General features: G+C 48.2%; 1 protein-coding gene across 3 annotated transcripts in view; it reads right to left on the minus strand.

The window, feature by feature from the left end:
- Nucleotides 1-5,573: 5,573 nt before the first annotated feature.
- Nucleotides 5,574-15,298, minus strand: part of Galnt18 (polypeptide N-acetylgalactosaminyltransferase 18) — a 303,973-nt gene continuing 294,248 nt past the window's right edge. For all 3 annotated transcript variants that reach the window (XM_076940952.1, XM_076940953.1, XM_076940954.1), the window contains one exon: nucleotides 5,574-6,000. In XM_076940952.1, coding sequence (XP_076797067.1) covers nucleotides 5,854-6,000 — 147 coding nt within the window. In that variant the 3' untranslated portion in view covers nucleotides 5,574-5,853. The remainder of the gene's footprint in view (nucleotides 6,001-15,298) is intronic.

Consider the following 15,298-nt stretch of genomic DNA (forward strand, 5'->3'; position numbering starts at 1 on the left):
TGTATACTAGCCCACATGATTGGGTAACTGTGGCTCAGTTCTTCTTACATCCACCTTCCATCAGTCGTGCTTGTTGTAACAAGCAGGAAGCTACTCGACCCACTTAGGGAAAAGGATAGCAGGGTTGTGTTTGAATTAGGTCTGGGGTAACCAGGAATCACTCAAAGAACCCTCTGATGTCTGCTGCCTCTGTACATCAGCTCCCCCCTCTCATCCACTAGGCTGTGGCTTCCTCTTCTCAGCCTGGGCACAGTAGACCCTGGCTTGCCTGATCCCCTGAGCCCTGGTGTTATCCCATGTCACGCCCCTAGGTGACAACGGACTTCCTAGCTTCTTCAATAACTGGCTGACTCACCTCATGCAGCATGGTGCTAAAAGTGAACAGAACTGGACTGGGCACATTTCCCGTACTGAGTCACTGACCTATTGACTCATCCTGTTGAGTGGATCCCTGCCCTTTGATCAGGCTGAAGTAGGTGTGAGGCAATAGGCTTAATGTAAATACTGAGGTACAGGGGTCACATTTTGGACAGTTTTCTTTTTAATTAAAGGGACATGGATGCAGAAGATAATGATACTTCATAGACCTATGAAAAAAACTCCCTGTCACCTACTTCTCAGAGGCCAGATAATATGGTTGCCCCTCGAAGAATGCAGAGCTCCCCTGAGTGAAGTGGGCATAAGTGTAGGTTACATCCAGAGGCCCCTCCTCTGCTTCATTGTTATGGCTTGAATTGTGTCACCCCAAAATGTATGTATATATTGATGTTCTAACTCCCGGTATCTCAGATTGTGATCTTACTTGGAAATGGTCTTCATAGTAGCAATGAAATTAGTACAAAGTCATATTATAGGGGCGAGTATTCACCAAGTGTGACTGGCATCCTTATAAGGAGTGGTTTGGAAATAGTCATGTGTGACAATGTGAAGACAACGAGGCAGCAGTCACCATCTACCAGCCCAGGAAAGAGGTGTGCAGGAGGCTGTCCTTTATGCCCTCACAAGTGGCCATCCTTGCCTACTTCCATTTTGAAATTAACTGCGAGACAGTAAATTTCTATTATTTGAACCACTCATCTATGAAACTTTGTTTTAGATACCCTAGAAAACTAATATGTGCCTCAAGAAAAGCTTCCTAATAAAGGACAAGGGACAAGAGGTGCTAATCTACCCCTAGAGAGGTGGGGTAGGGCTGCCGATGTCCTGTAAACATGGCAAATAGGAGGTCAGCCTTCATTTCTGTGGCCCTGCTTGGCCTCAGGTTCCTACTCCAGATGCTTGAAAAAAAAAAACCACACATATACACACACGGGGGGGAGGGGGCTCAAACATACACACACACACGCACACGCACACGCACACACACACACACGCACACGCACACGCACATGCGCACACACACATGCTTGGGTGCCCCGATACTCATGTGGAGGTTAGAGAACTCTTTTTGTGTGTTGGTTTTCTCTTTTCATCATGTGAGTCCCAGGAATCAAACTCAGGTATTCTGTCTGGGCAGCAGAGACCTCACCAGCCACCTCACCAGCCCTGGCCCAGGAACTTCTGGCTTTGCTGAGGGAGGAAGCTTTGAGGCTGGTGTCTGAGCTTGCTATTGTAAAGTTTTAGGCAAGGGATGAGTCTGGTTATATTTATGCTTGGCAGGAGCCTGAGGCAAGAGAGCAATCTCAAACAGAGCTGCAGACACCTGGGGGAACTGCAGGCATGGGGCTGTTGGCAAGTGACCTCTGGGACGGGTTATGACATTGCCAGAGCACTGACAGCCTTCTGCCAATTGGTGTTGCTGACTACTGGGTCCGTCTCCAGTGGGCAGTGAAGCACAATCTCCCGCATTCCTTGTAACAGATGGGCCCATGTGCAGGGCTGTGCGAGGCAGGGGACTGAGTTATGGATCCAAGTTGTGAACCGAGCAGAAGGCTGGCAGTCCAGGAGGTCTTATGGGATATGCTCAGACGGCTCTTTCTAGTGCCAGGGAGGGTGGCAGAAACAGGAAACAAAGTTGTTTAATGTGCAAAATCATTAAGAAAAATAATGCTTTCACTCCAGGGTGTCCAGAACTCCTAAACAGTTGCTAATTAGCTTGCTGCAGTAGCCAGCCCAGGCTTCCATGGGGTGAGGCTGGCTATGGTTGAGGACTCCTCAGCCTCTTCCTTCCTTTATTCTCTTGACTTCTTGCTTCTGTCCACACCCACCAGCTGTTCCTACTTCTTACAATTACACATAAGAATCCCAGAGATCCTGGGCTAGTTTGTGGTTCAAAAACCCAGGTGATGAAGAATCAGGTACCATCTCAGATGTTCTGCTCTCTCTGGATTATTTAAAGCTCATGGAGAGGGTGAGTTGGTGTCCCAGGAGGAAGAAAAGCCACTGTACTGTCTTCCCTGTCCCCATGCTTTGGGGATGGGAGTTGTTCCTCAGAGTTGTAGGGAATGGGTTGGTGTGGGGGTGCGCTTGATAGGAGGGCAAGGATGTGTAACTTTTGTGGGGCTGCTTACAGAATGTGAGAGCAGGTGAGAGCGGTGGCCTCTGGATGGGTGGTACAGATGAGTGTTTGCTGGTAGCCATAGATACAGATGTTGACAGCTTGGTAAACACTGGTTATAGATTGGCATAGATGTTGTTATTTGCATAGGTATTAGTAGGAACTAGTTACAGTAACTGAGTATTGGGTATTGGCAGGTATTGGTGACAGTAATCAGAATATCAATGTCTCTCACTGGGATACCAGGGCTTGTCAAGTTGGCCAGGCTGATCAGTCAAAGAGCTTGAGGGATCTGCTTGCTTCTGCCCTACACTCCTTCCTCCCCTCAGCACCACCAGCACTGGGATAACAGGCGCTCACCACCACAAGTGGCTTTTTACCTAGATTATGGGAATCAAATTTGGGTCCTTCTGCTTGTGTGGCAAAGCATTGTGCCAACCAAGCCACCTCCCTGGCCCTAGTGTTCCTGTGTCCTTAAGAGATGCTCAGGAATGTTAAGGCACTGTAAAGATCACCCAGATTGCAAGGGCTGGGATTGGGACTTGAACCTAGGCTGTCTGGCTCAAGGTTCACTCTTTGCTCCTATCCTGTACACTAGAGCATGGTACAGGTAGCACAGGTATGAGCATGGGTGGGTGCAGGCACATGTGGTTGGCAGGCATGCAGTAGAGCTGCATGCATGGCTGATGTTGAAGGCAATGACTTGGGTGAGCATAGGAGTCAAGACAGGTGTGGCCTAGCCAAGGTGGGTTCTGGGAGTGATTTTTGACTTTTAGTGTGAATTTGTGATTACCTACAAGGCTTGCTACATTGTGGATAGTTTCTAGTTTCAGAAGTCTGGAGTAGGGCTCAAGAATTAAAATTCTAGTGCCGACTCATTACTAACACTTCTTGTGTGGAGAATGGACTCTGGGCACAGTCAAGATTTAACAGTAATCTTGAGTGTCTACTTAATGAGATTTAGAATCAGCAGAGAAACATACCTCAGCATGTGTCTTTGAGAGTCTTTCCAGGCATGAAAAGGGCCAATCACCCTGAATGTGGGCAGCATCTTCCTATGAGGAGGGCCCCTGGAGAGAAAAGACTGAACACCCACATTCATCTTTCAGCTTTATTTTTATTTTTGTTGTTGATGTTTGTTTTTTGAGACAGCATCTTACTATGTAGCCTCAGTTGGTCTACAACTCACTATGTAGACCAGGTTAGTCCCCATCTCATAAAAATCCATCTGCATCTGCTTCCTGAGTGCTGAGATTAAAGGCATGCTCCATCACACCCAGCTTTATCTCTGCTTCTTGACTGATGGAAATGAGCCGAGAGGCAAGGGCAGAAGGTGGATCTGGAAGGATGAACCAGAGCAGCTAGAGACAGGTGCCAGTTAGAACACACATGGGGTTGATAGCAGATGTGAGGATGGAGAAGAGAATGGGGGGTGGGCGGCAGAACATGAGGGACATAGAAGAGGCCCTGTAGGAACCTCTTCTTGGCGAACCGTAGTTCCATGTTTAGACCTCCTGGGCAGTGACCAGCAGGAGTGACCAACGTGTATGACTAGCTTGGCAGACGTCCTCTTTGATCTGCTAGAGCCTAGGGGACTCTTTGGAGGGGTAAATGTAAGCTTCCACTAGAGTCTGACAGTGGCCTGGGAAGGCCTGAAGGTCCTTCTCAGTGAGTCCAGTGCTGAAGTGGGCTCTGGTGTGGGGTGGGGGCAAACAGTGATCAAAGCAACAGACCTCTCACCCCCACCCTGGAACCGTTCAGGACAGGGAGTTTTCTACAAATTACTAGTCATAAATAGGCCACTGCTTAGATTGGGGACCTCTGGGAAAGAAGGCTAGGTAAGAGGAGGAGGAGGAGGAGGGATGAATGTGGATGGACCTCAGTCTGAAAGGGACTGAGCCTTAGGACTGGAGAATTGGAGGTGGTGTGAGGGGAAAGGTCCCTTTAACTAAAAACAGGAGTCCCCAACCCCAAGCAGAGGCAGGCTCTTTGGACTGAGACAGGAACAGCTAGAAGGGTGCGATTGGAAGGAATGGGACGTTACAAACAGGCTCCAAGCAAGAGGCTCCATTCTAGGGGCTTCCAGTCTGGTCTCCCAGGCTGAGCCCAGCAGGGCTGACATGGAGCCATGATTAGGAGAGCCATGCCTTACGGATAGCATTGCGCTAAGAGACCCATTAAGATCTTGATCTCAGCACCACAGAACCTGACCTTATTAGGTAATAGAGTCTTTATGAAGTTCATCAAATTTACAATTTAAATTGCTCCCTCTCCATCAATAGAGGACTGGCATCTTAATAAAGATGGGAAAGTTGGGCATGAGAGACAGGCGTGTACAAGGTAGACAATGTGAAGACAGAGAGAAGGGAGGCGTCTACTTGCCAAGGAACGCTCACCTGAGCCTCCAGAAGCTGGGAGAGGGGCACAGAGCAGACTCCCTTTCAGCCTTCATTTTGAACGCCTAGGCTTTAGAACAGTAAAGTGCTACTTTTCTGTTAAGCCACTTCAGAATATGGCACTGTGTTACAGAGGCCACAAGAAGCCATCGCTTCCTAATTCAAGGAGAAAACCAAACAGGCCTCAGGACTGGATACAGGCAAGCAAGTGCCATGGGGGAGGGGCAGTGGATAGCCTGGAGAGGAGACTTGGTGATTTCAGGAGAAGGTGGTGTAGATTAGAGTCTGTCAGTAGATGACCTTTAGGACTGAAATGACATCTTCTGAGGAGAAACCTGTCCCAGGCACCAGCTCACTCGGAAGAAGCAGGGAAGGACCTACCCTCAGGGTGGGAGCCTGAGGGTCCAGTGCCCTCTTCTGAGTTGCACCTGGCACATGCCTTATGGATAGCATTGTGCTCAGACATTTGTTAAGATCCTGACCTCAGCACCACAGAACCTGACCTTATTAGGTAATAGAGTCTTTATGAAGTTCATAAAATTTCATAATCTGCAGGGCTTTAAAGTTATTTTTTCTCAAGAATGTGAAGAAAGAGCATTGAAGACACGTGAAGCTACCAGACTCCAACTCCAGAGGAGCCAGGCCCAGCTCACTCCAGGGCACCAAATGATTGTGAAGACTTTTCTTAATCAATAGTATTTTATTGCCAGTTATAAATATTTTCCATTTGTCCCCTATTTACAATTGTAAAATAGTTCAGGATATTATACCTTCACCCACCTCTCTGCATCTCTCTATAAACTCCGTGAAAATTGAATAGGAAATAAAAAGCTCTTTTGTTGGGGGACGCCACCCACTTGGCTCCCCCTCTCAGACTCCAGGCAGCCCCACGTGACAGCAGGCGACATTGCAGCTGATGCTACACAGTAGCAAAGCAGTGGCTGGTGGTGTCTGTGGAGGTCAGGACACCAGGCTCCTCAGGACATTGGTGATAGTCCAGTGTTGTCCTGAGCACTTCTGCAGCACCAGCTGGAAACCAAACTCCATGTCACTGTTTTCTTGCAGCTCTAGGCAGCGCTTGGACTTGCGGTTCTGGATGGAGCCTCCCTAGGAGCCACACAGAAAGAGCATCAGAGGCCATAGACATAACCCATTGGCTCCAAAGAGTCCCAAGCTTGGGGAGTAGTAGCTTTGACAATCTAGATGGCTTGGGAACTCGAATTCCCATGGCCTCAGATTTCCTCAGCTCCTGCGTATTGATCTTCTCCAAAGCTTAGATGTATGCTTCAGTTTCCCGGTAAGACCCTAGTTCTCTGTAGAGGTAGAGTTATCCCTGCCTCAGCTTCTGCCTACCATTTGGAGCTGTGGCACACTGCTTGGCTCCTACAGCTAGGTCCTAGTCAGGGTGCTGGCCCCTGCTGTGAGGGACCTCATTCTTAGGGCCTTTCCATAACCAACCTGCATCTGAGCACCTCCCAGCCTAGGGACCTTTTGCTCCTAAGGCCCTCCCAAGGTCCATGAAAGTGGTTGGTGTTGGTCTCAAGAAAACTCATACCCATGGATATTGTCTATTTGGCCGTTAGGCTCTCAAATCCTGAGAGTACATGGTTCTCTCATACAACTGATATTCGGAAGGTTTTGTAGCCACAAATAACTCAGTTTATGTCCAAAAGCCTCTGAAGGAAGTGGTGTTCCCAAAAGCATTCATACAGCAGCACAGCTGAGATCCTGCGTGGGGGCTTGTGGGAGAGGAGTGCTCAGAGACTACTGGCTCTGAGCCTGCTGAAAGTCTAGGATGTCCTAGGATCTGTCATCACCTCGGTTGTGCTTAGCTGGACTTGGGTTTTAAGCAGTCAGAGTTGCTCACGTGATGTCGATCCCAAGAGTAGACACTATTGTCAGACTCACCTAACACAAGAAACCCACTCATCCTGTGTTCCCCATCTTGGCAGTAACTAGGTGTTTGTGTGGGAAACTCAAGCAATTTCCCACACTCATCCAACTCCTCCTCATCCAATCAGGTACCAGCAACTGTCAATTCTACTTCCCTTGTGTCTTGTGACTATCCCAAATGCCTCTTCCATCATGGCTTAGGCCCCTGCCATCTGACTTCTTTACAATCCTAATGACTGGTGACCATGTTGACATGCATGCTCAGCCTCAAAAACACCCCAGTGCTAAAGGCCATCATGGCTCAGGCTGCTTATCTCTCAAGCCTCCTCATCTCTGTTCCTTTCCTGGCTCTGTACTGTACCCCAGCTTCTTCCAGGTTTCTGGCCTATGTACATCTCAGTGTCTGGGCCTCTTCTATCCAGTTCTGTGGCAGGTTGAGACACAGCCACACCTCAAAACCCAGATCCTGTCCACCTCCTACCCAGGATTCCAGCTTCCTTTAGGATACCGAGCTGACATGGTGTTTTTTTATCCTGTACTGTCTCCAGCTCATGCCAGGAAGTGCACTGTGTGAAGGAGAGATAGCAAGCCTTTCCAATAAGGAGCGCATTCCAAGGTGGCTGCAACCATCCCCATGGCAACCAACTGCCAGCCTCTCCAGAGAACATGAAGCCACACTTCTCAGGTCTGCTTAGGAACCAGCTCATATCTATTATAGTTGAACATGTGTACTCTGTGACCTAACAATTCCAGGCCTGGGCTGATATCAAATTGGAATGTGTGCATGAAAGACACATACGTAAAGGCTTTGGGAAACATGATGTAAGTGCTCCAAAGTGGGAACAGCCCAAACATCCATCAAATAGACAGATAAATAACTCAGTCTATTTATACAGTGGAATACTATATGGCAATGAAAACTAGACTAAACTCTCAAGTACAATGTTGAGCTAAAGAAGCCAGACAAAAGAACAAATATAATTGTCTGATAAACTTTCTACTGGGTTGAGTAAAACAGAGACCTTAAACTCAGGATGATAGTCACCTATTGGGATAAAGAGTAAAAAGATAGAAGGAGGTGAAGGAGTGTTCTGGGACATGGTACCAGGCTGTTTCCTGACCTGGTGTTAGTTTTGCTATGAATGACTGAGTTGAACATGTATTTTGTATACCTTTCTATACATGTGTTAACTTTCAATTAGAAAAAAAAAAAAAAAAAAACAGTTAAGTGGCTGGAGAGGTAGCTCAGCAGTAAGAGCTAATCTTCCAGAGGACACAGGTTCCATTCCCAGCACCACATGGAAGGTCACAAATATTTGTAACTCCAGCTCCAAGGGATCAGATGCCCTCTTCTGGCCTGCAAGCACTATGCTTGCATGTGGTACACATACACACAGGCAAAACACTTATATATACAAAATAAAAATAAATAAAATTTTCAGAGAAACAAATATTAAACAAAACATGTAGCTGTCCTAGAAAATACTTCATAGATCAGGAGGCAGGGCGTGAGGAGCGGAGGTAGAGAGCGTTGGCTGTAGGCATGCGAGTGTCCAGGAGGGGACGGATTAGCCATTCCTGTTGTGTAGGTGACTGCCCAGCAGATCACACAAGCCATGTTATGAGCATGCAGGTGACTAGCATGGGCTCCTCCCCTGTGCCCAGGCCCTCTGCTGGGGAGAACTATAACTCACTATCTCAATAGCAGAGAAACAACAGAAGCAAGAGGGGGAGGGGCACTGTACTCCCCTTGCAGTGCAGGTATAGGCTCTGAGGCCAGAGGAAGGATTGGCCTCCAAACCCCCCATGTTACAGGACACTTTGCAGACCAGCCTTCTCTGTCACTTGCAGACTGAATGGCCTCTGCAGGCCTTTCCACTGTGCCTGGCACCTCCAGGGAGGAAGAATGTCCCCTCCCCAGCAGGAGCTTTTCCTCACAGAGACCATTCTCAGAGCATCCCCTTCCCACTGACTAACCCTCCCTCAGAGTATCTATAGGGGACACACCATTTCCCTCAGGCTTTCACTTGGGGCCTGCTCTTTTTCACATTTTTTCCTTCCACGATTTCCCACAGTCCCCTTTCCTAGTGCCTTGTGCAACAACCTTGCATTATTAGTTCTCCACTCTGGCTCTTTGAATAAGCTCCAGTTAGCTTGTACTGATCAGAATGAGGTCGGGGCTGCCTCGCACTGGGCAATAGGCTTCTTCAACAGGGCCCAGAATTAGCACTTCTGTGGACACACCTTGCTCCTGTACTATGCTGGAATAGCCATGGAGGACACTTCAAACTGTCCTCTTAGAACTTGTCATCTCCCCTAAGTCACCATCCTGTCCTTCAAAGGACAGACTTCGGGGTCCAGAAGCATCCGGAAACACTTGCTCCAAGTAAGGCCAGCTCACTGTACTGCCAGCTCCAATTCCCATAGCGTCTGTGTAAACCTTGTGGCCCCCAAACCTGAGCATATCTGTTGTCCCATGCTAAGCTGAACCCTATTATTGGTTCGCAGTTCTAAAGTGGCACTGTGGTCGGCTGCCCTTAATCTCTTCACCTCACCGGACAGGCTGTTTGTCCTGCTCCTGGTGGTGGGGATAGAGCTCAGGCATAGAGTCAGGACCAGCCCAGCTCTCTAAGTTCAAGGTCTGCCTCATTTTAGGCCTGAGGCAGAGATTGAGGAGCACTGACCTCCGAGTTTCTCAGTTCTGCTCTGCTTTTGCTGCAGAGACTTGGGCAAGCCTCCCTCCCACTGCCCCTTGCCCCTTTACTTGTCTTGTCTGTAGGACTGAGGCATGATTTTTGGGAGGTTGAGCAGATGGGCTGATGGGAGATCTGTTTCTCAGCTGTAATACAGCACAGGCACACACACACACACACACACACACACACACACACACACACACGGCTGTTTAGGGCACCAGCATGGGACAAGGGCCATGGAAATGGGGCTGGACCAAGCTCCATCCATTATGTTGCAGATTTTGGCTTCTCAGTACATCTTGCGGAAAGCAGGCCCTGCCAACAGTGAGGTGGGATTGCTTTGCATCTCTCAGGACCCCAGAACTTGGAAAACATTTTGGAAGAGAGAAAGACAACTGCAGCCCCTCGTTTCCTGACAGCCACTGCTGCTGTTCAGGCCTTCCTTGAACATCTTCTCAAGGCAAGAGAGTAAGGAAGGAGTAGAAGAGTCTCCTTCAGAGATGTAAGACTGACATTTCCCAGGCCCTGACCTGCCCCAACCCGTGTGCTCAGCACCCTGCAGACAGCCCGCATGTAACCATGGGGTAGAAACAGCCAGTGTGGCCTTCCAGAAGGGTGTGGAAGAAATGGTTCAGGTCTAAGAACAGGAATGGGGTAGGTAGAGGGGACACCACTTGACTCCTTGACTGGCTGTGTGTGAGGCCAGGAGCTCCCTCCTAGCAGAAAGAGCTCTGTGAACAAAGAGAGCAGCCCCTAGGGCTTCCAGGAACCATGCTTGGGAGATGGGATAGTGCCAGACAGTCTTTGGTAGTAGAGCTAGCACCAGCTTTGGGCACAGCCCTCCTCCTCCAAACATGACTTCTGTCATGGAACAAATGCCAGGCATTTCCCTGCCACTCACAGGCTTGCAAAGAAGCCTTGATTCCTTCTCCTCTTAGCTTCCTCACACCAGGAAGCAGCCTGGGGTCTGTGTCTTGACCTGTAGATTCTGCACTGGAACTTTGCCAGTTATTTGCCAGTTTCCTGATACCTTTCCTCTTGTGTTCCCTGAATAATCTTGTGAGTTTCTTACAACACCCTTACCTCCCAGAGGGGGAGATAGTAGGAGGCCCCGTAGGCTGGGAGACTTTCTCAAGATTCCACGTAGAGGGCAGCTGGGACTTCAGGGAACCTTCCCCATTCCCTGTTCTCCACTAGATAAGTAACCAGCAAACCCTACCACCATCCCCCCCCCCCACCCTCTCTCCACATACATCATGCCTATGTCTGGGGTAGTAGCTAGACTGCAGGCGCAGGCAGTACTCAGTGCTGGGATAGAGGAATATGTCTCAGTGAATCCAAGGAGATTTGGTCTGTTTCCTCAGAGGCTCCTCTGAAGGGACATTATTCAGACATCCTTCCAGCCACTGCCAAATATTTAATGAGCATCTACTGAGGGTCATGCACACTCCCAGCTGCTGCAACGTATGCATGACTAAAAAGAGAAGGCTTTTTTGTTCTTGTGTGCAACTGTGTTTGTGAGGGAGAGCTGGCAGCAAATTCCAGCAAGGAGCTGATAAGGCTATGTCCCAAATCATGGGGCTCGGCAGGAGGCTTGGGCAAGCTAGGGGGCAGGAGAGGGCTGCCAAGTGAAAGAGGTGGTCAAAGAGACGCTCTACTAAAGGTGACACCTGAGCAGAAATGTGGGGGAAGAGAGATGGTTGTCCAGGGGGACGTCCAGGATCCCAATGAAAAGCTCCAGAGGCAGGGATGGCTCAGGGCGAGGCTCAGGGGACTTTTGGGGTATGTTTATGCAACGGCAGAGGAAGCCTTCTTAAAAGAGAGGAGATGAGGCACAGGAGTGAGGGCAGGGCCCCTGAACCCTGGCTTTTGATCTGAGAGGCAGAGCTAACACTTCCCAGGTCTGATCCACATGCTAAGCAGGCCACTCTGGGTTCTGGGCTTGGCCAAGTGGGGAGGAAAGAAGGATGCTGGGACATGTTCTAGCTGACTCTTGTCCTAATCTTCCGGGCTCAGCCGGCAGTTCTGGGCCAGTCTCTTGGCTCTGGAGGCGGGGCTGGATGCTGAGATCTGAGCCTTTCTTTCTCCGTGTAGGGCCCTGCTGCTTGTTTGGTTTACCAGTCCAGTCATCAAAATTATTTGTGTAATACTTACAACTACGGGATCTACAAACACACAATACTTTTAATTAAAGAATTTAAATAAGGGCAATTAAACCTGGCAGGAAAGAAGCCGCAGCACACAGAGGGCTTAATTGGAATGGAAACCAAATTAAATATGGAAGAAGCCGTTAAAAACCAAAGTGGAAGTTGAGTGTATAGGACAAAGAATACTAATAAAGGTTCCTAGAGCTAGTCCCTGCTGTTTGTCTTGTCTTTCCTTTCTAGTTCCTCTGAAGGAGTGACTACAAAGGGCCAAAGCAGAAACAAGGAAGAAATGACTCTTTCTCAGGCTTTGGTCATGTGACCTAGTGAGCGACCACATGACCTGGGGAATGGCTGAGCCATTCTGGGCTTCTGTCTATCATCTCATTTACCATTTTGGACCAGTCAAGATCTTAGCACAGAGGACTATGGATACTGGGACACGTGAAAGTCATCACCCATGCAATTCTCAGGCACAGACCTCTCTACCTCAGTTTCCTCACAGGTATGTCAGATGGTGGCTAAGTGTGAGTCAGATAGCATTAAACTATCCTCGCCCAACTCGGGAGGTACATGCTGGGGTGTCTTCCTCACAGTAGCTCTGGGAGGTAGTGATGAAGATTGTTTTTTTTTATTTCATAAAATCAGAGGCTGTGGCTGAGAGGTTCGGGAGTTGGCTCAGAGACTGGTTAGCAAGTATTGGGACCAGGATTGAAACCCAGGGATCGTCCACTGGAGAGGAGAATCACCAGTGCTTGGGAAACTCAACCACTACCCTGCTTTCAGATTCAGTAGGTCTTAGACATGGCCTGAAAGTGTCCCAAGTGCAGTCCTAATGGCAGTGCTGGTATGGGTCCAGCTTTCAAGGATCCACAGCATCTATGGCTCTGTTTAGGAAAGGCCTGGCTTGCATCCATGGGCAAGAGCTTCTGGGATGCCTGGGCTGGCTTTCCTTGTAGTGGAAATCTGAAGTCAAGTATGTACCACATCCTAGATCCTGGATTCACAGACTTCTGCTTCCCTGGGAGCTCCTACTCTACCTTCCTTGCTAATGAATTTTCCAAAAGGCAAGCAGCCCTATGGGTCCTGGGCTTTAAGCTCAGCGAGTTGAGAAGTTTCTGGGTTAAGTACTTAATGATTGGTAATCAAATACTTCAAAGCTTGGGCAGGACATCAGGCCTAGTTACAGAAACCCCAAGATTAGGTGTTTTGTAGAGTAAAGTGTTCTTTGTGTAGTATGAATATTCAACACTTACTGTGTTCAATATGCACTTCAGCGTTTTCTTTCTTCAAGGGACTCACCCAAGCCTAAGTGGGATTCTGCCTGGGACTTGCTGTGTGAGGCCACTGACTGAAGATGGGTATTTGCAACATTAAGTAAACATGGACAGGTAGAAAGGAGTCCGAAGACACAAGTGGCTGGAGAGCTGGCCAAGATGGCTGTGATCCTGTCCATTCACACATGCCTGACCCAGCATGGAGACCCCAGTCTCAAATTCCCATTCCAGAAACTAATGGGTTTTCTGGACAAAGACAGAGCCATCTTGGTGTACAGACCCTTGAGACAGCGACCCTGTGTCTGACTTCTAACAACTACTTAACTTGTCTGTGCCTCAGTTTCCTCATCTCTGCAGGTGCCTCATAGCCCTGCCATGGTTTGTAAGTATTACTTATAAAAGGTTAGCACAGTGTCTGGCATGTATAAATACTATATAAATATTTGATTCTTTTTAAAATCCCATGCAGTTCCAGGGAGCCGAGCAATCACATCTGCCCCTGGCCCTGATCACTGCAGGAAGAGAAGGAAGAAGAAAATGCTGATTGCTCTAATTTTAAAAATAACTAAGAAAACAGGCTCTAAACAAAGCGTTGTCAGTTGCTGGGAACTGGACGGTCCCTCTCGCACCCTTTCCTATGACCTGGAAATGAAAATCTGCTTTATCCCAGAGCCATAATGAAACACCCGATTATAGCCCTTTCTTTTCAGCACAAAAGGTTCTCAAGGCTGTATGTGCTGACAGTGCTGTGGCAGAGCTGGGGAAAGTCCAGGGCTCCTCCTCCCCTGAGTGGACGATGCTTGGGCAAGGTTAGAAGTACCTCTGGAAAATGCGCCTATTCTGGGAAAAGCTTTTGTTCTTACAGCAGAATATTTGTCTCATACCAGGTTAGCACATTAGACCCCGAAAGGCAGCACCAACTTTGTAGGTGAGTTAGGCTCTGGGCTTTCCCCAGACATCTTCTCATGCTCCCTAAAACTTCTCTTCCCTGGCACCAACAGACATCTTTGGTCTTGTTGACATTCCTTCCAAGAATGAAGCAAGTCAGGGCTGGGAGGTGGGCCTTCCTCCAGGTAACCTCGAATTCTCAGCCATGTCAATACATGCAAAGAACTGATAGTTGGGGGTGGCTAGCCTAAAATGCAAGCTACAGAGACTAACAAAATTCCCTCTTTCAAAACATCTTCAAACCAATTTGTACTTCATTCTGTGGAATATGAACATCTGCTTAATACAAAGATTTCTTCCACACTACTAACAAATCTGGTTGTGGGATATTCTCTCTCTCTCTCTCTCTCTCTCTCTCTCTCTCTCTCTCTCTCTCTCTCACACACACACACACACACACATAAAATGTGTTTTGCATGCTTCTAAGGATAGTAAATAAAACCAATGAAAGTAAGGGTTTTTTGTTTGTTTTGTTTTTCTTTAGGCACACATTTAGTTCAAGATCTGGTGATCAGGAGGCCTTTAAGATTCATACATTTATTTTAAAGGGCCCCTTCATTTGATCAACAGCACACTGTATCTGTGCTGGTTGTATTTTGTCCACTTGACACAGACCTAGGCATACATGGGAAGAATTAATCTCAGCAGAGAAATTGCCCCCATTACATTGGCCTGTAGACAAGTCTGCGGGTCATTTTCTTGATTAACGGTTAATATGGGAAGGCCCAGTCCAATGTGGGTGGTGTTACCACTAGGCAGGTGGTTATGGTTTGTATAAGAAAGCGGGCTGGACAAGCCATGGGGAGCAAAACAATAAGTAGCATTCCTTTGTAGCCTCTGCATCAATTTCTGCCTCTAGGATCCCACCTGAGTCCCTGCCCTCACTTTGCTCAGTGATGGGCTATGATATGGCTATTAAGCCAAATTAACTTTTTCCTCTCCAAGTTGCTTTTGGTAGGTTTTTATCACAGCAGTAGAGAGGCACGGTAGGACAGTGTCCACTCTGTCCCAGGCTTTCTGTCCTCTAGTGGAGATGCCTAAAGCTTGAGAAACATTCCTGTTATTCATGTTTCCAGACACTGGAAGAGAGTGGCTTGGGGTGTGGAATGTCATCATTCTATCACGTAACAGCCACCACTCCATCATATAAAGGGGAGGGATCCACAAAATGTGATGAAGACCCTCATTTAAGTTTGGCTCATTCTCTGTGTGCAGTGTTTTGCTTTGGGCTCACCCAGTGGGACTTGCAGATGGTACACAAAGCTCTAGGTCTCTAACTTCAGAAGCTTAGGCCAGTAGAGCTTCAGGTCCTGGAAGGTGTGAAAACCACCCAGTTCAACTGCTGTGGGTCCCGATGCCCTGCCTCTTGGGGATTCACCAACCTCATGAACAACTCTGAGCCTGGCTCTTGATTTTTCCCTCTGATCTGCAGAGCTCCATGGGAGAA

This window comes from Arvicanthis niloticus, chromosome 1, assembly GCF_011762505.2.
Source record: "Arvicanthis niloticus isolate mArvNil1 chromosome 1, mArvNil1.pat.X, whole genome shotgun sequence".
NCBI classification, from domain to species: domain Eukaryota; kingdom Metazoa; phylum Chordata; class Mammalia; order Rodentia; family Muridae; genus Arvicanthis; species Arvicanthis niloticus.